This window comes from Anguilla rostrata, chromosome 4 (assembly GCF_018555375.3).
Source record: "Anguilla rostrata isolate EN2019 chromosome 4, ASM1855537v3, whole genome shotgun sequence".
Lineage (NCBI taxonomy): Eukaryota > Metazoa > Chordata > Actinopteri > Anguilliformes > Anguillidae > Anguilla > Anguilla rostrata.
Window position 1 is genome coordinate 42,151,332 of NC_057936.1, and position 26,463 is coordinate 42,177,794.

Here is a 26,463-nt window from a genome sequence, read left to right on the forward strand (position 1 = left end):
TTTACACACAGACACGTACACCCACACACAGACATGAACACATATTTATGTACCTGTAGATTATACACTTAAGACACAGGGCCAAAAAAAAGAACATTATTGTAAGGGGTGGATTTAACTGGGAAGCTGTGACCTGCTGTCTCCTAGCAACTTCTCTGCCTCCTACTTGATGCGATCAAACATCGGAGGACACTTCCTCCTGTCTAGTGAGGCAAAGGTATCCAAAGCCTAGTATAGGGCAATGCGGCAGCTGGCTTGGCCAATCAGAACTCCCCATGCAAATCTGAGATGATGACCTGCCCACTGATTGGATGCCTCTTTGCCTGTCTCCTTCCTTTATTATTCCCTGCCTCCATTGTTGTCGTGGTGAATGCCTGAAGCCGGCAGCTCTTCTGTGTTGACCGTGGATCACACAGTCATCTTTCCTGCAGGGGCAGGAGGGTGTTCGGGGAGGGTAGGTGATTCAGGGGTGGGGCAGGGCAGAGGCGAGAGGAGGGTAAGCACAGTGGGGAGAAGGGTTTGCAGGGTTGTACGTCTCTGTTTCGACTGAGGGAGTGTCAGCTCTGGGCTGATGCTGAGTCACAGACGGGTGGATCCACGGCCTTGTCCCATGAGCCCTCTACAGGACACATGGAGGAAATCGAGCATACCTGTCCTCTGCCTCGAACGGTGAGGAACCTCACACGTATGTGTGTGTGTACATTCATGCAGCTATGTCTTAGTGAACGTCTGTGTTTGGCTGTATCTTTGTGTGTGGGTGCATTGGGTGGATGTATATGTATTTGTGGCAACTGTCTTTGTGTGCAACTGTGTCTGTGTGTTTTATTTTTGTCTGTCACTGTTACTGTATGTGTTTTTGTGTTTGTGTGTGTGTATGAACATTTGCATCTGTACCTTTATCCTGCTGTATTTTGCATGTATAGCAGAAATAGGAGTTATAAAAGTGTTGTCTTCCTCTCACAGTTTTGGAGTGGTGATGCTGTTGGGGAGGGGGTCTGGGGTGAGGGGCAGAAGGTTGCTGTGAGTAGCGCTGCCAGTGTCCTCCTCTATGGTGGTCATCGTGTTTTTGGCATAACTCTGCAGCAGATGCAGTTATAGGAGGAATACTGCCGTAAAATTGCTGTGTACCCTGTTAATTTGCTTATCAGTGTGTTCGTTTACTTGCTTGCCACACTTCATACACCCCCAAATGCTCTTCATATGCCCCATCACTCCTAACACCCACAGTTCACCATTTTTCAGGACATAAACTGCTGTCAGCAAGATATAGTACCAACATCACCCCCCCTCCCCCACACACACCATAAATCTTACCAAGAATACTTGTATATCTATACACACAAATGCGTGAACAGATACTGCATAGTACACACCCTATCAAGCACATACTTAATGAATTCATATACTGCTACACACGTTCCTATCTCTTCACCTTGTGTGGAAACATCATTTCCACAGCCAGTGCACCCCATTCACCCCCCTGCCCCATCCCCAAACCTTATGATCTGCCCCATTTCTGTTTCTGTGGGAATTCATCCATCAACCCCTCCAAGAGCTTTGCTGTTGCTATAGTGATGAGTCTGTTTTTGGAGTTATCCCCTGCGCATGACTTTGGTTCCAGTGTGGTGATTCATCTACTGCCAGCCCCGGGGCCCAGTGTTGCACACAGTGGGTTAACTCTGCGTTCCTACCCTCATGACAGGGAGACTGCAATCGCAACTCTCCTCTCATCTCTGTTTCCATGGGAATGTACATTCCTCTTCCTCTTCAGGCAACTGTCCAAAATCTCCTCAAAACTCTAAACCAGAAAGCAAGAAAAAAGTAGTTGTACAGGCACATGCAAAACCTTCCACAAACCCTGTTCTAACCCATACAGATCATTTTCCATGCTCTTCTTGATAAAAATGTGACTGGTGTCCGCAGTAATAAAGCCCATTTTAAAAGCTTTGATATTACTATCATTTGAACATGCAGAGTGGTACTGCTGCAAAATCAGCTCAAACACATCTTGGGGACAAGGTGATGATGATGAAGAAGGCTACTGTTGATGTCATGAAACTGTCAACTAACAGTTCTGTGGCAGGCTGTAAAAATTTTGCGAAGCTAGCAGTTATGTGAGTTAATGACAATGAGCCACAATAAGACTACTGGTTTTAGGCTACCGGTATGTATTTGAGAACTTACTCTACCAAAACTAGTTTTGAAATTTAAGTTTTATTTATATTACCTTTTACTCTTATTGGAACAATAGCCTTCTCACATTTTTACTGTTGCTGGAGGCAAACTCTACTATGTAGCTGAGATCAGAGGGTGGAAATTCATGTTAGGCTGCATGGCTGACATGAAATTTCACAGTTTCTGACCAAACTTTGTTTGATATCAGATTGTTTTGGAGGCCGGGCTGTGCTGTATTTGTGAAATCAAGCGTGTGTAGTTTAGATGAGTATGGCGTCTGTTTTTAAGGGATGTCTGCTGTGTAGATGATCGGATTGTGTTTTGCAGATCAGGCTGTGTTTATGCGGAGATGAGATTTCAGTTTTTTCTGATCAGACCTGTATATTTGATGTAAGTCTGTGCTTTCTCTTTGAGATTGAGCTGTGCTGTGTGTTGAAGGTGTGAACAGTGATGAGAATAATCATTATCTTACTCTTTTCCCTTTTCTCTGTTGCAGACACTAAGGGAGCCAGCCATTTTTGCCAGGGAGACAAGCTGCGAGTGTTGCGCACCTCATGAGAAACTGACTGCCGCACAGGCCCGCTGTGGCACACCAGGTCAGTGAAAGAGAAAGAGAGAGACAGAGGGATGGAGGGAGGGAGGGAGAATGTGAGGGGCAGTGAGAAAGCGAGAGAGGGATGGATGGAAGGAGGGAGAATTTGAGGGGCAATGAGAGAGTGAGAAACAGAGGGATGGACGGAGGGAGGGAGGGAGAATGTGAGGGGCAATCAGAGAGAGTGAGAGAGAGGGACGGAGAGAGGGATGGATGGAGGGAGGGAGAATGTTAGGGGCAGTGAAAAAGTGAGAGAGAGGGACAGAGGGAGGGAGGGAGAATGTTAGGGGCAGTGAAAGAGAGAGGCAGAGCGCAACAGAGGGGCTGCTGAGTGCCTCGTCGTGCTCATAACCTTGTGTGTGTGTGAGTGTGGCACAGGTTTTTATGTATATTTCACCACTCATATACAGTTAAATGCAAAAGTATTGGGGCAGTGACACGTTTATTGTTGTTTTGGCTCTGTGCTCCGGCACACTGGATTTAAAATAAAACACTGAATATGAGATTAAAGTGCAGACTGACAGCTTTAATATGAGGGTATCAGATAAATAGAGGAAAAACCGCCCTTTTTATACATAGTTGTTTTAGGCACCCAAAGAAAACTACGCAATCACAAGGATAAATCAGCTAGTCATCGTGTAGAGAAAATCATAAAATGTCCCACCTTTAATGATAAGCTGCAGATGACATCACTTTCTTTGGAGAAGGGCACAAGCTTGTCTGCACAAATAGTGGAGGTTGCACCATTTGATCACAGGTGAATACAACTGGCCATACCATATTGGAGAAAAGGGGGTTAAGCGCATTAAGGGCAAAAGATAATTATACAGGGCTTTTGTTCCTGCAGTGGACCGACCGGTACGAGTCTACGCTGATGGCATTTTTGATCTCTTCCACGCGGGTCATGCTCGCGCTCTGATGCAGGCCAAGAACCTGTTCCCCAACACTTACCTGATAGTGGGAGGTATGGCTGAAACACACATACTCACACACATTGACACACATATTAGGGGTGTAACGATGTAACTTGATGATGATACAATAAGACAGTGATACTCTGAACAAAGATACAGTGCAATACAATTTCTCTTAATTTATAATGATATGATTTATAATGATTTAGCATGATATGATACGATTAGCTGTGATGTGAATGTGACCATTAAATTTGACAGATTCCCTCCCCACTGACAATCTAAGAGATTACTGAAATAGCAAATAGTATAACTTTTTAAGTTAACAAGTGTGTCTATTAACTTGTTTGCATCATGATGCTTCAATTTTTCATTACACCCCTAATACATATCAGACCTAGGTCAAATACATATTTAAAGTATTTTAATTACATTTAAATACTTTTTTAGAAATTATTTGAAGTCCAACATTTACAAATACTGAGTATTTAAATTACAAATTGTATTTGAAAATACATTTAAGGAGGATTTTCATGTATTTGCTATTACTTAAAAAAAAAAAAAACATTTGAAATACAGAATTTTCAAATACAAAGTGTTTGATTTAATGGAATTATTTGAAAATACTTTCATAACATAAGGCCAGTGGTGCAACATGTGAAATTGCACCAAGCTGTTGAAAGACTTGAAAAGCACTGGATATCAACTCTGAGAGTTGAGCATTTTGTCTAGTTAGAGGACAGTATTTTGATGCAAACACGTCAAGTGACTGCTGACGGCCCCAGTCCAATTGTACCGATTTCCATTGTTAACTGGTAGTGAATATGCACAGCTGAATTCTATTTTATCCATGCCTAACCTTGCAAAAGGTAAAAGATGATACATAGGTCTGTCAAATGGTGTGACAACAGAAAAAAAGAGGAAGTACAGTAAAAGGCCACTAATGTTAAAAAGATTGCATGGGTACAAATAAACTGGCAAGTAGCTTATCAAGAAGTCTGAGTTTGCCATCCACCCATGCAAAGATATGTACGGGCATTTAGGCTACTGTCTGGTAGAGGCAGTGCATGGGTTGTTTAAAATTGCCAGCGTAGGCTACCCTTGCAAATTCAACCCTAGCCCCTAGTAGTTCCCCTGGAGTGCCCTCAGTATTATAGCTCGCTGACATCACTTTGAAGGCCACTCACATGACTGGGGCCAGTCACAGAAATGACTGCTCCAGTCATTTCTGTTGTCTATCACAGAAATTATAGACATAGATATTTCAGCATTACAATAGAAAATTTTAATTGTAAGTATTAGTGCAGTCAAACATTGAATTTAACTGTGTTCCTCTAGACCAGTGATTCCCAAACTCTTCAGGCCCAAAGCACTGCTGTAAATAATCTCTATTTCTGCAGCATCCCAAAATGACATTTGCACATTATCCATGTTTTTCAGTGATAAAAACATGCTCACACTATGAATTGGTGGGAAATCGTGTAAATATGTATTAAGACAAAAATAGATGAACATGTCAAAATATTAAATGTTTAATTCAACAAATTACATTTTTATAAACTGCATATTTAGGTAATTTTCACTAGCATTGGAAATAACTAATGACTTAACCACTCTGCAAGTTTAGCACAGTGGTTAGCATGACAGCCACTCGCACTGATTCCTGCTCTTTCACTTTGTTTCATTAAAAAAACATGTATACAATAACAGATCATGCTGCTTGGCATAAATATGACAAGCTACATCACAGAATTATTAAATCAAATTGAGTTACACTGAAAGGACTGTGGGAAAGGAATCTTAATTTAAAAAAATGTCTCACTCTTATTTATTAATCTTACTTACTATGGTGGCCAAAATAAAAATGGGTAGTTTCGTAGAATATGAAAAAACATACTGTATTTATATCCCCACAGGAGATCCGTTTGACTCTGCACAGACAGAGGTTGAATGCGCAGAGGGCCAAGTTAAACCAGGTTCTAATATTTGCAGTATGAGTTTACATGTACTCCAATTTTAATTGCAATCCGTTGAGCTTACAAATGCTCCATTATGAAATTAAATCAGTCGAGTTTACGAATGCTTAAACTTAAATTTCATGGCACCCCAAGAAGGATCTCATGACATCCACCTTAAAAAACATTGCTCAAGACAACTTCTCGGTACAGTTTTGATTCAAAAGGAATCATTGCTTTGTGCCTGCATGGTCTACCAGCCTGAAAGAGGGTGATTTGGGTGTGAAAACAATGATACGTTGCTGTGCTTTTGAAATTAAGTGCAATTTGTATTTGAAATTTTAAGAGCCATTATTTAAACGCTAGTCCTGTGGTGTCCAATCAAGTGCCACTGAGGGTAGGTTTTTCGTTCCTTATCACTTTACCTAATCTCACCAATTAGTTCCCTCCTCTTGCTGAAGGCGAGTTAATTAGTTAAAGCAGCAGGTATAATGATTGGTTGGAATGAAAACTTGTATACTCTTGGCCCTCCATGGCAGATGATAGGGCACCACTGCTCAAGTCTGTCCATATTTATTCCCCAGAATGTTTGGAAGGCTTTAGATTTCCTGGCCTTTGACCATTTTTACCAGCCAACAAAGGGCAATTAGTGGCTAAGGCAATCTCTGCCCTGTCTGTGCCTCTGTATGTGTCAGTGTGCAGTGACAAGCTGACTCACCGGTATAAGGGCTTCACTGTAATGACGGAGGACGAGCGGTATGAGGCGCTGCGCCACTGTCGCTACGTGGATGAGGTGGTGCGGGACGCACCCTGGACACTCAGCCCTGAATTCCTTGAGAAACACAAGGTTAGTACTGCCCTGATTGTAGTCACACCTACTGAAGCCTGAGCTGTCCCCCAAATCTGGCCACACCCCTCTACTCCCACTCCTGTCAGAGCACACTGATTTTAAATATCAAAAGATCTATTATCATCTGTGTTTTTCAGGTTGAATTTCTTTGCACGCATTACTTTTTAATATTGATTTATTTATGCATTTATTCTTTTTTGTGTTTATGAGGTTTTATCTGTTGTCATGGGTATATTCATTGTTATGTGGTTTATATCGCATGCTGCTGAACAAATTGTCCCATGGAGATAATAAAGACACTAAACTAACTAAACTAGCTAAAAAGAAATGTCCTGCTGAGCAGGCATGACACCATTTTACCCAGTGCATTCTGTCCTCTGTGTACCAGCTTTGACTTTATATTGATTTTGTCGAAAAAGGGAGTACACTCTGTTCTGGATAAATTTACCTTTATTTTGTCCAGATTGACTTTGTGGCTCATGACGACATCCCATACTCTTCTGCTGGCTCTGAAGATGTCTACAAGCACATCAAGGAAGCAGGTGAGCCAGTGAACTGTAGATTGCATTGAGCATCTGTGACACTAACAGAAACCATGATGTACCAGATACATGTATCAGTAGGACAGGTGTGTTTCAGGCAGGGAATTCTCACCTGAGTGGTGTGGTTAGGTATCTTAATATGAAATTATAATCAGTGTGTGTATGACTGTGTCTGTGTTTTATGCCTTTTCCCTTCTTTCTCCCATTTTGGAATGCCAGATCATATTCATTATCTGCTCTCAATGCTGCAACTTCCACTGTCGATACAGGACGGTGCAGATATCTCTTATCACAACACAGACCACAAGTTTGGCTCAAACAGACATGAGCTGAAAGGAGACACTGGTCTTACACCCAAACGCGAATGTATTGGCTAGTTTCCGACTGATGCAGCCGTCATTTCCCAGTCCAGCGTAATGTGTGGTCATGGTAATTGTTGGCGTATTGCTATTTTGATGCAGCTGAAAGCGTTTACATTATGACCTACCAAAATCTTGTATTAAGTCATAGCGCAGTTCATTATTACATTATTACACGAGCCAATCAAAATCTCACATACACACGCAAAATAGACACATCTTTTTATCCTAAAACATTTCCAGTCTCAACAGCTACTCCGTTCGTAGCTGAGTGGTCAATGTGACGGTCTGTGGATCATAGGGTCCCCGGTTCTAGCCCTGCCGGAAGCAAGATTCTTAAACATGCTTTTTTCCTTACTAATAATTATCTATTACTTCTCATTGCTTTTACACCATATCTACCCGGCGTTCACCGAACGTACACACTGCATTATGACATACCATCTGCACGTTCACTTAACCAGCTACAATATTGCCAGGCCATATGGATTCAACCAGAGCTGTGCTTACTGGCCTGTGTTCTTTAGAACTCTGGAAACGTTTGACCAAAAAATTTCACGCATTGAACAGCTATGTCATGGTGGCGCACTGCCAAAGTTACGGACTGGAAAGACTGAGGTCGAAGGATATTCAAGCAGATATTTTCATATTTTACACTAACGTTTTCTTATATATTTTCTTTACCAGCGTGCAAAAAGCTATGATGCATTGTGTTTTCTCACTTGGAAGGGCATCTAAGAGGGCACTTCATGAGTTTTTCATCAGAAAGGCACCTGTAGGGAACCTCAAGTTTATCCCATTGTAAGGACACCTATATGGCACCACATCACATTTTCTCCACTGGAGGGGCATCCATTAGGAAACTCCCCACATTCTCACGCATGTAGGGACACCTTTTACAGCACTGCATCACATTTTATCCACTGGAGGGGCACTTCTCCATTAGAGGAGCACCTAATTGGGCACTTCATGATGTTTTCTCACCTGTAGGGGTACCCTATACAGCACTGCATCCCATTTTCTCTACTGGAAAGGGCACCCTTTGGGACACTGTCATGTAGGGGCGGCATAGAGGGCACTTCATAATGGCACCCTTTTCCATTGGAAGGGCACCCATAGGGTATGTCAAGTTTAGACCATTGTAAGGGCACCTTATAGAGCTCTGCATCACGTTTTCTCCACTAGAAGGGCACTCATTAAGACACATTATGAAATTTTCTTGCTCTAGAGGGCACATCATCATAATTTATTGCATGAAGGGGCACCCTAGAGGGCACCCCCCCCCCTCCAGTGGCCAGCCATATGCATTTCATGATGGCAAATGTATTGATTTTCTTAAAAAGTTATACCAGCTGACCACTGTGCCTACTAACTATATTTATTCACCTGGCTACTGTAGAAAACGTTCTTATCAGCAAACACCACATTTCTACATTCATGTTACCTCGCCCTGTTCTCTATCTACCCACATACAAACAATTACTACGTATGTACTGTCTGCAACTCCCCATTAAAACATTTAAAATCATGACTCAATCATAATTATAACTATTAGTAGGGAGGTCAAACCTTTTGACCGATCTTTTTGGCGATCTTTCAGAAAACATATTTTGACAGTTTATTCTTCATGCATAATGTCATAAATGCTACAGTATAGTGAAATAACAACATATAAATCGCTAATTTGCCAAAATATAACTGTTGTTTCCTATAATACGATTTTTAAAAATTAGCCGCTTCGTCCGCATGTTATTTTATTTTATTTTTTATTAAACCACTATTTAACCAGGAAAACCCCATTGAGATTGAAATCTCTTTTGCAAGGGGGACTTGACATGAAACACAAAGTTACCCAACAAGACTTACACCTAACAAAATGTACAAACATCAAATGGGGAATGAGAGAGAGCTGTAACAATAATTAAAAGTAGAGAAGAGGTTAAAAGAGGTTAAAAGCAGGCGCATACTTCGGTTACAGAGTCATAAATTGCATGTTTAAAGTCCACAACTGAAATTAATTTGTTACATTACATTACATTACATTTATTGGCAGACGCTTTCATCCAAAGCGACGTACAAAAAAGTGCATTTCATGGTCATAGACAACTGCTAAACACAGGTTCAGTAAGGTACAATACTTATTTTGTACAGCTATTTCTAGCCAAGAACACAGTTTAGTTCACTCAGTGAACACTATTCAGACCTAACCCAACTTCTGCAAAGCCAACTAGGCAGAATAAGCTACAGTATTAGGACAAATACAAATTACCAAAAAGTGCTGGGATGGGGCAACATGTAACAAGTGTCATGAAAAAAGGGGGGGGGGGGTGGATTTAGAGTGAAATATACAGCGTGGTGGTGGTTAGTCTAGGTATAGTCTGAAGAGATGAGTCTTCAGGCCACGGTGGAAGATGGGTAGTGAGGGGGAGGTTCGGAGAGGGACGGGGAGTTCGTTCCACCACTTGGGAAGGTTGTAGATGAGTCGGGCAGCGGCATTCTGAATCATCTGTAGTGGCTGTATGGCACAAGCTGGCAGGCTTGCAAGGAGAGAGTGACAGTAATCAAGGCGAGAGGTCACCGTAGCCTGGACGAGCAGCTGAGTGCGTCGTCAGGTATGGTTGAATCCTTCTGATGTTGTACAGGAGGAATCTGCAGGACCGTGATGTTGCCTTTATGTGCTCCTTGAGGTCCAGTTGGTCATCCAGGACCACCCCCAAGCTCTTGGCAGAGTGAGAGGCAGTCATTGTGGTGCCATCAACCGTGATTGAGAGCTCACGAAGTAAGGAGGTCTTGCACGGGAAGAAGAGCAGCTCAGTTTTGTTGAGGTTGAGCTTCAGATGGTGGCTGGCCATCCAGGTGGAGATGTCAGCCAGGCAGGAAGATATCTTATCATTGACCTGTGTGGCCTGTGTGTCAAGTTTAAAATTATTTTGCAGATTGTTCCAGCTGTAAGGTGCAAAATATCTGAAACCCATCTTACCGAATTCAGTAGAGGGACGAGGGACTTTAAAGAGTATCATGTCACTGTCGTTGGAGAGAAACACATCATCACCTGTGCGACTTTTATCTGTTTTCCTTCAACATGAACCAATATTCTATGGAATTCGTACAGTAAAACAAATATACTGTATGCATTTACTGGTATGTGTTGTTATGGGATGCGTCATTTAATGAAAAGTGTACTCTCAAAAAGCAATACCTGCCAAAATATCTCAGTTTCAATAGCGGCCCCATGGCTTCACAATTCCATTGCAGTTGGGGAATGGGATCGACCAGGCTCATGTCCCCATTTTCACCCTAATAAAAAAAAAACACCCATTCGTAAAACTAAAATCCTTTATACCATACTGTAGACACGATCTTGGATTAAAAATATATGTAAAAATATTGTTGTTCAAACGAGCTTTCCTGATGACTTAGCCATCAGAAATAATACACTAGCAGCAGGTTATGCTGGCTATGGAATACGTTTTTTTTTATCTGCAGAGGATTCAGAATCCAGAGACGCGCATGTCTCTATTCATCATAATTGCAAAAAACACCCATTTGTAAAACTAAAATACTTTATACCAGTCTGTAGATAAGACCTTGGCAAAGACATACATGTAAGAATCTTGTTGTTCAAACGAGTTTTCCCGGTGACTTGGCCACCAGAGATAATACACTAGCAGCACGTTATAGCTGGCTATGGAATACTATTCTATCAGCAGGGGATTCGCATTCCAGAGGGTTGCGCATGTCTCCTTTCCACCTTAATTACAAAAAACACCCATTCGTAAAACTCAAATGCTTTATACCACAGTGTATAGACCTTGACGAAGACGTACATATTAAAACATCGTGCCAGAACAGTCAGGATGATGTCAAGACAGGGATTGGCTACAATTTGAATAACATTTCATTTCAGCAAAACAAAATCCCTTCTGTCGTTATTTTGAATTGGGATGGCAGGTATGCCATCCCGCCAAGTTACGCCTTGGCGGGGGCATGCCCCATACTTATACAGCACCAAGAGTTTGGCACTTTTCAGGGTTCCCCACAGAAATAACCACAACAGCCACAGACACTCAGCCCTTAAAAACATTCAATTTTGCAGGACGGAGTGTAGCACAGTGGGGAAGGAACTGGGCTTGGCTTGTAACCGAAAGGTCGCAGGTTCGATTCCCGGGTAGGGCACTGCCGTTGTACCTTGTTGAGCAAGGTACTTAACCGAAATTGCTTCAGTATATATCCAGCTGTATAAATGGATACAATGTAAATATGCTATGTAAAAAGTTGTGTAAGTCGCTCTGGATAAGAGCGTCTGCTAAATGCCTGTAATGTAATGTAATGTAAATTCTGTACATTCTGACCCCATTTCAACAGACAGAATTCATAGACAACTTCACATGTCCACACAATAAAGCCCCAAACTAAGGGGATTTTGCGTTTTCTCCTTCTTCTTCTTCTTCTTCTCTTTCTTCTTCTTCTTCTTCTTCTTCTTCTTCTCATTCTTATTTTTCCTGCCGCCTATCCCACTAACAACATGTCTCCCCATTGGACATTTCACTGACACCAGCCAAATCTTCACCTACACGACCCAATCAAAAAAGCGCATACACACGCAAAATACCCATACCTTTTTACTCTGAAACATTTCCAGTTTAAACAGCTAGTCCGCCTGTGGCCTAGTGGCCAAGGTTACAGTCTTGGGAACAAGGGGTCGTAGGTTCAAGCCCAGCTAGGAACACGTTTCTTTAACCTGCTTCGACCCTCACTAATAATTGTCTACTACTTATCAATTATTGCTTTTGCACCATATCTACCCGCCGTTCACCGTTCAGTTATTAACCGGCTACAATATTGCTAAGCCATATGCATTATGACGTACCGCCTGTACGTTCAGTTATTAACCGGCTACAATATTGCTAAGCCATATGGATTCAACGGGAGCTCTTCTGTGCTTACTGGCGGCAGGTTTCCTAATGATATTTCACGCATTGCATAGCTATGGCATGGTGCTGCACTAACGAAGTCACAGACTGGTAAACCTCCGGTTTAAGGCTTAAGGCAGATCATTTTCTCTTTTACACTAACATTTTCTTACGCTTATATTTGCTTTACCAAAACTCACTCACGGCCACCCATATGCATTTCATGACGGCAAATGTATTAATTTTATTAACCAGTTCACCACTGTGCCATTTCTACTAACTATATTTCTTCACTTGGCTACCGTACAAAACCTTCTTATCAGCAAACGCCACGTTACTACATTCATGTTACCTCGCCCTGTTCTCTATCTAGCCACATACAAACAATTACTACGTATGTACGTTCTGCAACTCCGCATTAAAACATTAGCCTACATTTAAAATCATGATTCACTCATAAATATAACTACTAGCACTGAACATGAGAAAAACACATTAGTGCAATAGATTGCACACGTTATTTAACCCTCCACTTCAACAACTAACATTTAATACAGGCTGTTATATATACCATTTGATAAGGAAACTAAGCTCGCTCATGGTCACTTCATTTACTTCGCACTATAGTCTGTGATCATGTCAAACTTCACCTACATGCCCATTCTGATAAAAACATATTGTTTCAACTACTCAATTTCATCATTTGTCCCCATTTCTCATACTATTGTTATTTTATAATATGCAAAGATTGCTGGGACATATGCATCTGCTCCTATTCTCCACTATCAAGTGTTCCGGTTCTACTACTTCTAATTCTCACGTAAGGTCACTGATCTACCTAAGCAAAACAGCAAAGAGGACTCCTGCCTGCAGATAAGCCTATCAAAATGCCTTATAAACCCTACGAACACTAAAAGTGCATATCGACGACAGAAAATGGAACAGGACAGAAGGGTACACAAGTTGCGACCTAGGGAGCTCTAATTTTTCGATCTTGCTGATAATTTTGTCAATCAAGGCTCGTTGGATGGCCGGCAAATCCGTGAGTACATACACTGGGCATTTTCAGATGCGTTTATACTTAAGCCACCGCACCCTTTGTCACAGCCACTTTACATATATAGCAAAGCGAAAGTGCTACACGGTACAAGCTCATCAAACTGTACAAATTCACACAAGGACAGCCATAATCCTCAACCATTTCCTAAAGGGTTACTTTGCATTTCTCACTTACTCATAACAAACACTTTGCAAAAAGAAATGGCATAAAAAAATCCACAATGAAGTTTGCTGTTTGCAGGTGATCATCAGGACAAAGACCTAGCCTTTTGGAGGAGTGCTCGCTGGTCAGATGAAACAAAAATTGAACTGTTTGGCCATAATGATCAGCGCTATGTACGGAGGAAAAAGGGTGAGGCTTTTAATCTGAAGAATGCCATCCCAACTGTGAAGCATGGGGGTGGCAGCATCATGTGGGGATGTTTTACTGTGAAAGGGACTGCTGCACTTCAGAAAATAGATGGCATCATGAGGAAGGAGGATTATCTAGAAATACTGAAGCAACACCTCAAGACATCAGCGAGAAAGTTAAAACTTGGTCGCAACTGGATCTTCCAGCAGGACAATGATCCTAAGCAAACCTCCGAAGTTGTAACAAAATGGCTTAAAGACAACAGAGTGAGGGCATCACAAAGTCCTTACCTGAATCCCATAGAAAATTTGTGGACCGAACTGAAAAAGCGTGTCTGAGCAAGGAGGCCGACAAACCTGACTGAGTTACACCAGTTCTGTCAGGAAGAATGGGCAAAAATTCCGGCAAAGTATTGTGAGAAGCTTGTGGATGGCTACCCCAAGCATTTGATTCAAGTTAAGGAATTAAAAGGCAATGCCACCAAATACTAACAAAATGTATGTAAACCTTTGACCCACTGAAAATCTGATATAGTACATAAAAGCTGAAATAAATCTGTCTCTTAGCTATTATTTTGAAATGACCTCTTATGGAAATAAAGCAGATACCCGAATTTACTTAAGACAGGAAATGTATGGAAACATGAATTTTTCACAACTCCACATTTGTGAAAAATTGAGTTTGAATGTCTTTAGCCTAGGTGTATGTAAACTTTGGCCTCAAGTGTAAACTCTCTGATTTCAAATATTTCATTTTTCCATACCATATAGTTCTGTTATGGAGGACTCCTTAATTATTGCTGTGAGGATTCCCAAAATATACAATCAATATGCATTTAAGGAACACTGTTTTATAAATAGTAAACACGCCCACAAGTGACCACAAAGATCATTAAAATAGAGCCCCACATGCAGCTCAGCATCTGAGGGCACACTATCAGCTAGCGGGGATCACTAATACACGGTCAGATACTGATGGCTATTTGCACCTCTGCAGATTGCTATATAACGGCAGATTTAGCATAGCCACCCCTCCACTGCGATTGTCTAATTCAGATCAACATTATGACCCCCCCATTATGACATGATATACATAATAATAATATTTCACATTGTAATCTTGATATTTTTATGGAAGGTTTTGTGTGTCCCTGTGTGTATAACAGACAGTAGGGTTTACGCACATTGTGCACATTGGAGGTGCACATTTCTATCTTAATAATTTGCCCTTAAAATAAGAATGAAACTACGATATGAATTAAGACCAGGTTTTGGTTGGCCATAATGCAAATGCTTTAAGCTGCATCAAAATAGCAATAATGCCAACAATTACCATGACTACACCTCATTTTTAGACCAACCCACCCACATCGGCACAAGGTCATTAGCTATTTAAACTGCATGGATGCTGGTCTGAAAAATGTCAACTGCTTTGGGCTAAAACTAGCAAAGACACTTGTGTTTGGGTATAAGAGCCCTGAGAGCATGTGTCTGTGTGTGTCACCAATATGGGCTCTTACCTGTGTGTGTTTATGTATTTGTGCATTTCAGGGGAATTTTAACCTATGCAGCATGTATGTGTGTTTCAGGCATGTTTGTTCCCACTCAGAGGACAGAGGGTATTTCCACATCAGACATCATCACTCGTATTGTGCGGGACTATGATGTCTATGCCAGACGCAACCTGCAGAGGGGCTACACTGCCAAGGAGTTGAATGTCAGCTACATCAATGTAAGAGAAACGTTCCAATAACGTAACACTGACATAAAACAAACCTGTATTTACAGTAGTGCTGAACTGGCAAAGTAGCGCTGAGTTTTCTCTGCATCATCAATGCTATAAAATCAATGGATCAATCCTAGAAAACATTATGTTAGCATCGGTGATCATCAGAATATTGTTATTTACTATTTGGGTAATGTCAAAAAAGTATTCTTATATCTGTGTTGTCAATATTTTAGTGCTTGTTCAGGCTCTTTTTCTGCTGATTTTAAAGAGGGATATTCTATAATTTGTCATTTTGTATTAAAAATGCAGTGGCAACACAGTGCTGGTTATAGTCATGGCAAAAGAGCGGTTCATAGATTGAATAGCGTAAAAGAGGAATATGGTAAAGTACAAGAGGAAAAAGGAGGATGAATGGTGGAGAGGGAAGGACGGATGCAGCTTGAAGAAGAGGGAGTGTGTACCTGCAGCTGAAGGGCAGCAGGCATGTGTGTGCCAGAATACAGGACATATTCTCATGTATAATGCACACAGTGCGCTGCTCCAGTGCACAAACACTGTGCTCTGTGGCACAGCTCTGGAGGCATGTGTGTGTAGATCTGCATATATAGGCATCCATATACAGTGCATTACGTAAGTATTTGAAAAGTGTTGTTTTGTGGCTCTGTAGTCCAGCACATTGGATTTAAAATGTAACAATGAATAGGAGGTTAATGTGTGAGGTGTATTTACCTCCATATTGTGATCCATGTAGGAATTACAGTCCTTTTTATACATTTGCCTTGCAAAGTTCAGATCTTTGCGCAATTTCCACATTTTCTTGCTTTCAAGCAACCCTCTGACCTCTCTGATTAACAATGTGTTTTTGCTCACAGAACTGCCATTCAGATCAAGCTGTTCTAATATTTGGTTGAACAACAAATAAATGTCTTCGCCATTGAGCTGCAGCCACATGATTTGCTGTTTGGAGGACCAGTCTATTTCCGTTAATGAGTATGTGTACGTAATAAAGTGGCTGCTGAATATATGCATTCAGTATCTCAAATTGAACCATAGCTGTGCCATTCTTGCCATTGCTAGAATGATAAAGAATGGATAAAGTGCTTATTACAAAATACAAAATTTAAATACATGTCCAGGAAATGCATGACTTTTCTTGGTGTTTGGTACCCTAATGGCATAGCATTGCCCTGAGGCAACAAATCATATGAGGAGGCATTGATACTAAATAATCCAAGAAATAGGGTTGAATTATTTTTTCAATGTAAAACCAAAATGTGTCCAGTGCTCACATGTCATGTCCCTGGTGTTTGCTGAGGCAGGAGAAAAAATATAGACTGCAGAACCAGGTGGACAGAATGAAGGAGAGAGTGAAGACTGTAGAGGAGAAGTCCAAGCACTTTGTGTACAAAGTAGAGGAGAAGAGCCATGACCTTATCCTGAAGTGGGAGGAGAAGTCTCGGGAATTCATTGGAAACTTCTTGGAGCTGTTTGGACCGGATGGAGCCTGGGTAAGACCGTAAGGGGGTGTGGTCATTCTTGTGTGGCATGGCCATTCTTAAGCTGGCAGTATACTCAGTAAGAAGAAAGAACTTCAGGATTGAGAACCACCGGCGAACATGTCCATGAACACTATTGTCGGTGAGAACACCGCTCCGTTTAAAGTCACTCCACGCCGCTGGGGCGTGAATAATTACGAATAATTAGCTATTAACCAGGGCAGGAATCTCGCCCAGACCTCCATCTCGCGGCTACGCCACGGATGTATAAAGAGAAGGGCTACGTTAGATCACAACAAAAAACAAAAAGTTTAAAGTGTTTAAAGTGGCTTTAGTTTATCTAGCTATGCAAAAGAAAAAAGGCGAAGGAGATGGTACGTTCACCCTCTAAATCAGAGTAGGACGGAGAATGGAGAGTTTTGTCTGTACATTCGGCAAATGCGGAGTTTAGACGAGGGGGCCCACTTTCTCTTATTTCTGAATGTGTGCTAGGCGTTTTGATGACTTGCTGAAACGAGTAGCACCATTCATCAAACATGCGGGAACTCACAGAATTCCCATCTCTACAGAAGAGAGATTGGCATTGACTCTCTGTACATTAGCATGTGAAGTCTGGAAGTCTGCCCTCTGAACTCTCAACCGTGACGTGACCAACCATGTGATATTTGGACCAATAGCTGAGAGGGGGAGGTCGGAGAACAAGAAAGAAGTTTTCCAAAAGTTCTCCCTGGAGGCCGTCGCACACTGCACCGTACGAACACACAACACCGCGTCTTTTTGTTCTTCAGTTGTTCTCATTGCTTCATTTTGCTCAAAAAGGTATACTTCTTACGAAGTATACTGCCAACTTTACAGGGGGGCGAACCTTTCTCTGGGGTGTGGCCATTCTTGTGGGGCATGGCCATTCTTACAGAGCGAAGGATCATTCTCTGGGGTGTGGTCATTCTTGCAGAGCAGGGCCATTGTTACAGGGGATGGAACCATTATCAGGAAGTGTGGCCATTCTTACAGGGCATGGAGCCATATTCATGTGTTTGGTTTTTGTCATGGACATGAGCATTCTTACAGGAATGTACCAATCATTGGGGTTTGGTCGAACTTGCAAGGGTGTAACCCCCAGTGAATGATGATTCCATGAAAAGATACACAGAAAAACAAAAATGTAACCCATTTGTCTCCCTTTGTTTTCTCACATGGTATTAGAGGTCACGATAGCCTCTTTGTCAAGTCACTTCTCAAACAATTATCTCATTTTCTCCACCTCAGTACAAGCAACACTTACATGTTAAATTCAGTTTGATTACTTACTACCGTGGACATATTACAGTATTCTAAAATGTTGTAGAGGGGCATGTTTTGTTAGAAGCAGTGGGAAATTCCAAAATATAAAATGAAAGCATGTTATATTATATAACATTTGCACAAAATTGCACAAAAAGTTAAATAAATAAAAAATAATTAATCATAAAGATAATTAACTAATCTTGGTCTTCAAACAAGACCTTACGTAGAATCAGGTGTCTTAGTTCTGGGCTAAAACAAAAACCTGCTTTACTGTATATTGATGCATTTTTCTACAGCAGTGATACTCAATCCTGGTCCTGGAGAGCCACAGAGTGCTGTTTTTTGTTTTTTCAAACCCAAGAAACCAGGTGACCTGAATTAACTGTATAATCAGCCCCCTTTAACTTATCATTTTCTGTGCTAGTCAGTAACAATGAAAGCCAACCTAGACCTAGAAGCTCTCCAGGACAAGGAGTGACACCATTCGCTCAAAGACATGCTTTTACAGCTTGTTGGTGCAATCCCCGAGTGGCCATGACGCCGGCATCCTGAGATTTTTCAACTCATATTTTCAGTGCTCCTGCAACCATACTATGAGTTGAAAACACAAACTCTGTGTTCGGGCTTTATTAGTAGACAATTCAGGACAACTATACTCAAGACAGAGTTTCTAAGCGTCACCATTGTCGCACGGGTCATCCATTTACCAAACATCCCCTCCCTGCAGTCTGCAACTACACCCACCCACGACACACTGTACAATAGTGTCGATCTGGGCGTTCATAAAAATATTCTATCACCACTAAAAATTTGTATTCCATCATAGCAACAAGATAAACCCAGCAATAGCCCTAAGATATGCCAATACAGCAGTGGAAACGCTGCTCACTGACAATTTTTCTAAAATTATACTATGTCATTCAAATGTCAATATCTGGGACTAAATATGGAATAAATATACCACCTTACCATTGTTTTTACGCATAGACATGTCCCTTTCGAGACTGAGTGGTCATATATTGTCTTGGACAATCCGATTGTGAAATACACGCTCATTTGTGACGCCTGGGCATCTTCCAAAATAGCTGTGCGTAATACCACAAATGCTGTTTGCGGTGTTGTCGCCCTTGGTAGTACAATTTGGCTTGATTGACAATTAATTTATCCAATAGGTGACTATATAAGCTTTCTAACTGTATAAGATGTCTAATTTTACTTTTGGAATAGCGTTTTATAGCCCAGCGTAACCAAAGGTTTGCTCTTATCATCGCCTCCTTACGCATTCACTCTGTGGTAGCAGTAAAAGACACTGCACCTGGCAAAACTTTATCAATGACTTCCATCGTTTCTTGGAAAATATTATTCTTGAGAACTTTCGAGCATGGCTAAGGCATATGTTTGCTGATAGACCTAGCTGGCATAGTTAAGAGACCTAGCTGGAGTAAGACAAAAGAGGAGAGAATGACTGAATTGATTTACTGTCTGTGCCTCTATCTACTGAACACAGATAACATTTCATCATCACTATGCAAGTATTACTGCTCAAAATATTTTGGTTATATACATTATTTTTGAAATTGAGTGTCTTTAAATACGTTAGTGGTATTTTATAATGAGGATATTTGACACAGTAACCCAACTGTTTGTTGGTAGCTGAGTAGGGTTTCTGATTCAAGCACCGGATGTTACCTGGAGTATCAGCAAAACGTGGTGTACGGTTGAGTATTGTTTTAATGTCGTCCTATCCCCATACCATAAGACGTTACATACTGTAGAGTACAGAAAAACATATGAGGGTTAATGATTACACATTTAGGTACTGTACTGCATTGTTTGACAATGATTTTGCATAATTTTTTTATCTGATATCAATGTTTCATCTTAAACTTTCATAAGGGGCACATTTATATGCTTTATAATGGACAAAAAAGATTTTATTCATTTTTGGAGAGATTTTGGATATGTTTCTGGACCCCTAGATATTTTAGACCACTGTACTGATGGAAAGCTTGTAATTCCCAATAGAAAATTATGCAAAAGTGAGTTTCTTGAGTCAAAACAGTTGATTTGTTGTAAAATACATGATTACAGTTTGTTTTTATTTACAGCAATGCATAATTTAGACATTTTGGATAGATTTGGAGACACTGGGTAAGCTGCTTACTTTTTGCTTCATAGATCTTTAGTAATTCTACATATCCACCCTTAGATTTTACGCACTTGTGGTCAAGGATTTTTTGATCCAGGACATGTATAGTTTAACCTGTTCAATGTATGGAATCTCTCAGTATTTCATTGCAAACTAAAAAAGAGCAAATTCATTTTTGCTTTTTTGCCTAGACAATTGCATTTGTGGCACTTTATTTCTTCCTAAATTATTGTAAATTGTACAAATGTCCTTCTTCATTTATATCATTTTTCAAGTATCTGTGATGCTCCCAACTGTAGTCATACATCTTTAAATAAGGTACCCCCTAAATGGGCAAGGATTGTGCAGATTTGGCTTTTGCGCAAAGGGGTTAGTGTCTCCATTAGAAACCGAATTGTATGATTAGTCGGTTGACTGTACCGTTGGAGTGCCTTTGGGGACCCCTGGAGGACAACCACTGAAATACAAGTTTAAATTCCTGCAGGTCACATGGTGGAGACAAACTGGTGGCCCTACCCATAATAACAGCTGTGCTGAACAGTCAATAATCTATAAGGTTGCTTGTTTGAGGTTGGTGATACAGAACATATGAGGGAATTTGAGTTGGTGTTGTAGAAGTCAGTTTGTCCCTTTGAGTTCATGAGAAGGTTTGTGTTCACACTGGTTTTTGTATAATGATGTGTCCAAAGTTAGCCTCTAATGTCACCATTTTACAATAATGATCCATAATGATGGGTGGCAATGTGGGGTGGAGGAGAGACTAAGATGATTTCGGGTTTCAATTACAGATGCAATGCTGCTGTTGCACACATGAGCAAGTTACCCATCGCACCATAGTGTACAGTACTGCAGTGAAGAGCAGAACCATGCCCTAGGCTGCCACTTAAGAGTGCTGTGTGTTCTATTATGAAACTGTCTTCCCCTTAGAATACAGGTGGCAACCTCTGGTCCTGGAGGGCCGCAGTGTCTGCTGGTTTTTGGGGTGCTCTCGGAACAAGTGTTTCATTTAAGTTATTGCTTTGCTAAGGAATCCACCTTGTTTTTAAGGCCTTAATTGGTAGCCGATTTAAAGGAAACCACAAAAACCTGCAGACACTGCGGCCCCCTAGGGATTCAGTTTGACACCCCTGCCTTAGAGAATTTTAACTTTAAGAATATTTCTTATATAAGAATATTTCCCTATTAGGTGCCTGCGAGTCCCCATATGAATTTGACTCTGCTGGGTGTGGTTTCATTAGAAAGAAATGCATTCATGGTATTACTCAAGGGAAACAGAACCGGATGACATTACAATAAGAAGAAAAAACAACAAAACTTGATGACCTCTCATTGCCACTGTATGACGACATTGCATTGTTTATGTGACTCGTTTCGTGAGTGGAAAGAAATGTCACACCGAAAAGTAAATGTATTTCTTTGTTCATGTTTGCCTTGTCTTTGTTGGGCTGTCTTCACAATCTGGTCTAAAGCCGGGCACCCACCGCACGCGTATCGACCGCGAGCGCACTACGTGCGTATTACGCGCGTAACTGAAGCGTAGTTGAAGTACTGTTATTACAACGGCAGCGGGCGACGTCGTCTCCACCAGATGCGAACGCGTCGCGAACCGGCTGCGAATCTCGCGCGTTTTTTGCTTCTGTTCTATTTTTTCGGCTTGTCACGCGTCACGATGGCCTGTTTATACACAGAAATATGCTCTAAAATGCTAGGTATACATGCTCTGATTTATATTTCATCCTTATATTACTGGGGGTGTGTCCCTAGTTCCCTCTTGCAGTAGTGGAGAACAAGATAAAACCAGATAAACACCAGATATTTTATAAGCAGCTAAAAAATACAAGCCTTTTCATTTTTGTATTGTCCTTGCAGAAGAAAAAAAAAACAAAAAAACTGGAACCTGGGGAAAAGGCAAACTTAGTTTCGCTATCTTATTTTGCGGAGGGGGTGGGGTAAATTTGAAAATACACCACAGAAAGACGTAGCCTATTGAATGATGTAGAAGTGAATGCACCGAGCAGTGGTTTGTTAGCTCGAGTGTTGGAAGGTAGTTTTTAACCAACCGTTGCTCAGTCTATTTGACTTCTCCGATGTCTTCATTCGCCGTGCTTTCAAAAAGGGCTTGTTAATAAAAATCAGATAATCCACAGAGCTTTAAAAAATCAGATTGTTTAGTGGTCTTGCCGATGAAAATGCACCTATTTTATAAATGAAGTTGTAAGCAAGCCTTTATTGCACTTGTACTTCAAAGCTTACGGTGTTCATGGCGTTGTGGTGTTCATATCCCTTCAAGATTAAACTGTTACGCTATCTTTTCGATGATTAGCTGATTTTACTAAATCTGATCCTATACACGTTTTGACGTGAATGACAAGACGACACGGCAATTCCCAATGGTTGATTACGGATTATTTATTATTATTATTATTATTATTATTATTATTATTATTATGATGATCATTACATATTATTCATAAAGTTGGCATGCTTGTTAACCAAGCAAATAAATTAATGCAGTTTGAGATTGATTATTATGTAGGCTACGTTTCGATTTAAGCTTATGGTAATTATTTAAAGCGTTTATACAGCTGGATATATACTGAAGCAATTTTGGTTAAGTACCTTGCTCAAGGGTACAACGGCAGTGTCCTACCCGGGAATCAAACTTACGACCTTTCGGTTACAAGCCCAGTTCCTTACCCACTGTGCTACACTCCGTCCTATTACCATAGTAACAGACTGAAAAAGGTCTCTCACCAAGTATTCACTTACCCATAATCAACAGTCGTGAACAAACGTGAAATACACAATGTAATCCCACTGCAGACTGCGAGAGCTACTAGGAATATAGAGCTTTAAGCAAGCCTTTGCGCGACACAAACGGAACCAGTGGAGACACGCTACGCGCCGCGCCGTGCTGCTTCGCCGTGCTGCTTACGCGCCGCTTACGCTACGCGTGCGGTGGGTGCCCGGCGTAATACTGTGGGCTGTAATCTGTTTAATCACTGTGATTATTTATTCTGTAGATTCCAATTACCATCTTTTTACCACTTGGCCTAACCTTTACTAACAGCTGAAAGTGCTAGGCTGGGTTCCACTGGGTTTTTTCCTAACTTGCAGGTCCTTTGGAACTTCAGTGATCTGAGTTAGAACATGCACATCCAATAAAACATAGCTGCAGGTGCTAGGCAGAGTCTAAATCAATAGGAAAAAACATCACACTGTTGCTAATGAAAAATGCTCCCATTTAACTGCTATAATCAAATCATCGCTGTTTCAAGTCAAATGAGTCTTCTTCAGGCTTGGTTTTCCTCTCTTGGTTTTCCTATTTTCTAAAAAAGCATGTTGTGATAGCCTCTTTGTAAAAAGCGATATATAAATAAAATTGTATTATATTGAAATGCATTTCTCTCTCTCTTTCCAGAAGCAGATGTTTCAGGAGCGTAGTGGTCGGATGCTGCAGGCAATGTCACCACAGCAGTCACCCCACGGGTCCCCTGGCAGCAGCCCCCCCAGGGAGCGCTCGTCCTCCCGTTCTCCCTCACCCCCCCGCCCCTGGCTTTTCTGTGGGCCCTCACCCCCCTCTCCAGCTTCACCCACATCCCCTCCAAAAGGAGCCTCTGCCTCCTTCAGCAGCATGAGTGAGGGGGACGAGGACGAAAAGTAGAGAAATGCTTAAACACACACACTCGCATAGACAACTACACAAACACAATTGCACTTGCACTTATAAATACAGACACATACGCAGTCATTACAAGGTTTCTTCCTCTCTCTCTCTCTCACACACACACACACACACACACACAATTACACAGATCTTGACTTGTCCTCCACGCTGGATAACACACCAGCAGTGATTGGATGCTCAGACTTGCTCAGTGTGGGGAACTGTGGGTATGAAAGGCAGTGGGAGATCATGGAACATTTAATTGAGGCTGTGCTAGCACCTCTTCAGTTCCTGTCAGAGAACTTGTGAGATTTTGCATTAACCAGGTGACTGTAATCAGGTGACTTGACCATGGAGAGGAAGGTGAAATGAGAGAAAACGAGAGTTGCAGAGAAACAGATCATGTCTTCAGAGCCATCTTACACTTTTACATTTCCTTTGTTTTTAGTCTTTTTTAAATTGACTCAGGCTTTTAGAGTTAAAATTATTCTGAAGGGCATGAAACTGAAAGTAGGCTGTAGACTGAGGGGTGGGGCTGTGGTGTGAGGTTCTACAGCACAGTCAGCCAGTTTCAGGCTGATCATCAAACAGTAAATTTTGACCTTGTGGTACGCGCATCAGTGTGGCTCTTTTCTTTGCACTGTTTCAGTTGTTTCTGGTAGTCTAATGTTTGTTTACTTCTCCCTCCAGGACAATGTGATTGTTTTGTGATTGTAGAAATACTGTAAGAGTTATATGGCCTTGCCGCTTTGCTGGCAGTGTGGTGTCATGACAGTTAAGGACTTTGGCTGTAATGACAGGGTTTGCAGGTGACATTCCTGGGGTGAGGCACAGTCAGTTTATGCTCAAGGTGCTAAACTGCTCCTGTAAATATCCTCTGTGTGTAAGGTGGATTATATTGCGAATTATACATCAATCTGCTGAGTGAGGCTGTATTGTGGTTGATCTGGCACTTTTATACATCTTTAGTATAACACAGTAAAGACAATCTTGCGTGTGTAGTGGGGGCAAAAGACTAGTTGTTGCCAGTAGGGGGTTAGAATTCTCTTCTGTAATGCGTCTGTAGTGTCATAACCAAATTATATTACACCAGAACCTCCTGGAAGCTTGAATGCATGGTGTCGTCTCCTGCTTTTTTTGGTGCTCAGTGTTCTGCTCCGTGCACCATCTTTTGTTTGCTTGCACGCATCCATTACACTTATGCATCGATAAAAATATAATTAAAATGAAAAAATCCTTCTCTTTGCATTCTATTTGCATTGTTTTTGTCTTGTTGAGTTTCAGTATAATGCAAAGCCTCCCTCTGCTGATAGCATGAAAAAGTGAAAGAGGTTAAAAAATGGTCCTGTTTTGGTCCTATCATCTTCCATATTTTGGTATAAGAAAATTGATGTGCCTCAGGGATATTAGAATGGGTTAATTTTTCCATGGCACTTTTCAAACTAAATAACAACAAAAACAATAATAAATACAAGAATGAAGAGCAGAACAGAAAGTTTGAGAAGCCTCACCGATCTATGCAGGAAACAAATCTGAAGGCTCTTAACTAGAGAGGGCTGAACTGGCTGACTTCTTAGAGAAGCTGTGATTGAATCATGCCCTTTTGAAGATTAGATACTGTAGACCTGTAACAGGGATATATGCAATGACCCAGCCAGCACAACATTCACAACTGTGCATTGTTCCCATTCAATGTTAGTTCAGTGTCACAGAAATATCTGTTGTCCAGAGAGTCGATGTTTTGTATTCTAGAAACACCAATCAGCCTGAAACTTAAGACTTGAGTGTTTGTCTGTAGTCAGTGGTTTTTCTTTAGCTTTTTGGGTTGTATGGTCTGTCTGTGGTTGCTGAGAATGCAGGCTGAATTTTCGATGAAACATGGTATAGTTGTTGCCCAAAGAACATGGAACAGTGTGACAACTCTTTGTGATGGCAGGGATATATGCTCTTGCAAGTAACTCTCAAAGATGTGTTGAGCATATTCACGCCCACTTTCACTCGTGTCTCCATCTAAATCATGCATCACATTCAGATCTGCAGTCATTAATTCACAATCAACAGGTTACATCCACCAGTCCACCAGGTTACTCCCAGTCCTCAAATGTCCCCAATCCCCAAAGGAACTCGTTATGCTCTAGTTGAAGCTCTGGAGGGGTGCTAGATTTTGTAATGGACACATCACTTGTTCACTCCCATTTCCAAACTCATTCACAGCTCGGTATGTCCCTAAATGCCACTGCCCTAAAATGTGTATCAAACATACTGTTAAGAACAACCACATGCTAGAATATAGTGTTTCAAGTTTGGAAAGGTTACTTGGAGTAAACGACTGGACAGATGAACTGATTAAGAGCACAGGTTTGAGTGAAAGCTTTAGTGGCTTGCAAATGACCATCCAAGTCTTGGGTTCAACACCCACTCCTCTGTC

General features: G+C 41.2%; 1 protein-coding gene across 4 annotated transcripts; it reads left to right on the plus strand.

Annotated features, from left to right (window-relative positions):
* The first annotated feature begins 388 nt into the window (after positions 1 to 388).
* LOC135254131 (choline-phosphate cytidylyltransferase B-like) lies at positions 389 to 26,346 on the plus strand. Of its 4 annotated transcripts, XM_064334112.1 has the most exons (9): positions 392 to 669; positions 964 to 1,020; positions 2,672 to 2,771; positions 3,615 to 3,731; positions 6,332 to 6,483; positions 6,950 to 7,028; positions 15,300 to 15,442; positions 16,759 to 16,947; positions 23,790 to 26,346. In XM_064334112.1, the coding sequence occupies exons 1-9, from the start codon at positions 631 to 633 to the stop codon at positions 24,030 to 24,032; spliced, it is 1,119 nt and encodes a 372-aa protein (XP_064190182.1). In that variant the 5' UTR covers positions 392 to 630; the 3' UTR covers positions 24,033 to 26,346. The 4 variants fall into 4 exon arrangements, with proteins under 4 accessions (XP_064190184.1, XP_064190182.1, XP_064190185.1 ...); XM_064334114.1 differs by lacking the exon at positions 3,615 to 3,731 and having other exon boundaries at positions 389 to 669; XM_064334113.1 differs by lacking the exon at positions 964 to 1,020 and having other exon boundaries at positions 395 to 669.
* Positions 26,347 to 26,463: the final 117 nt, after the last annotated feature.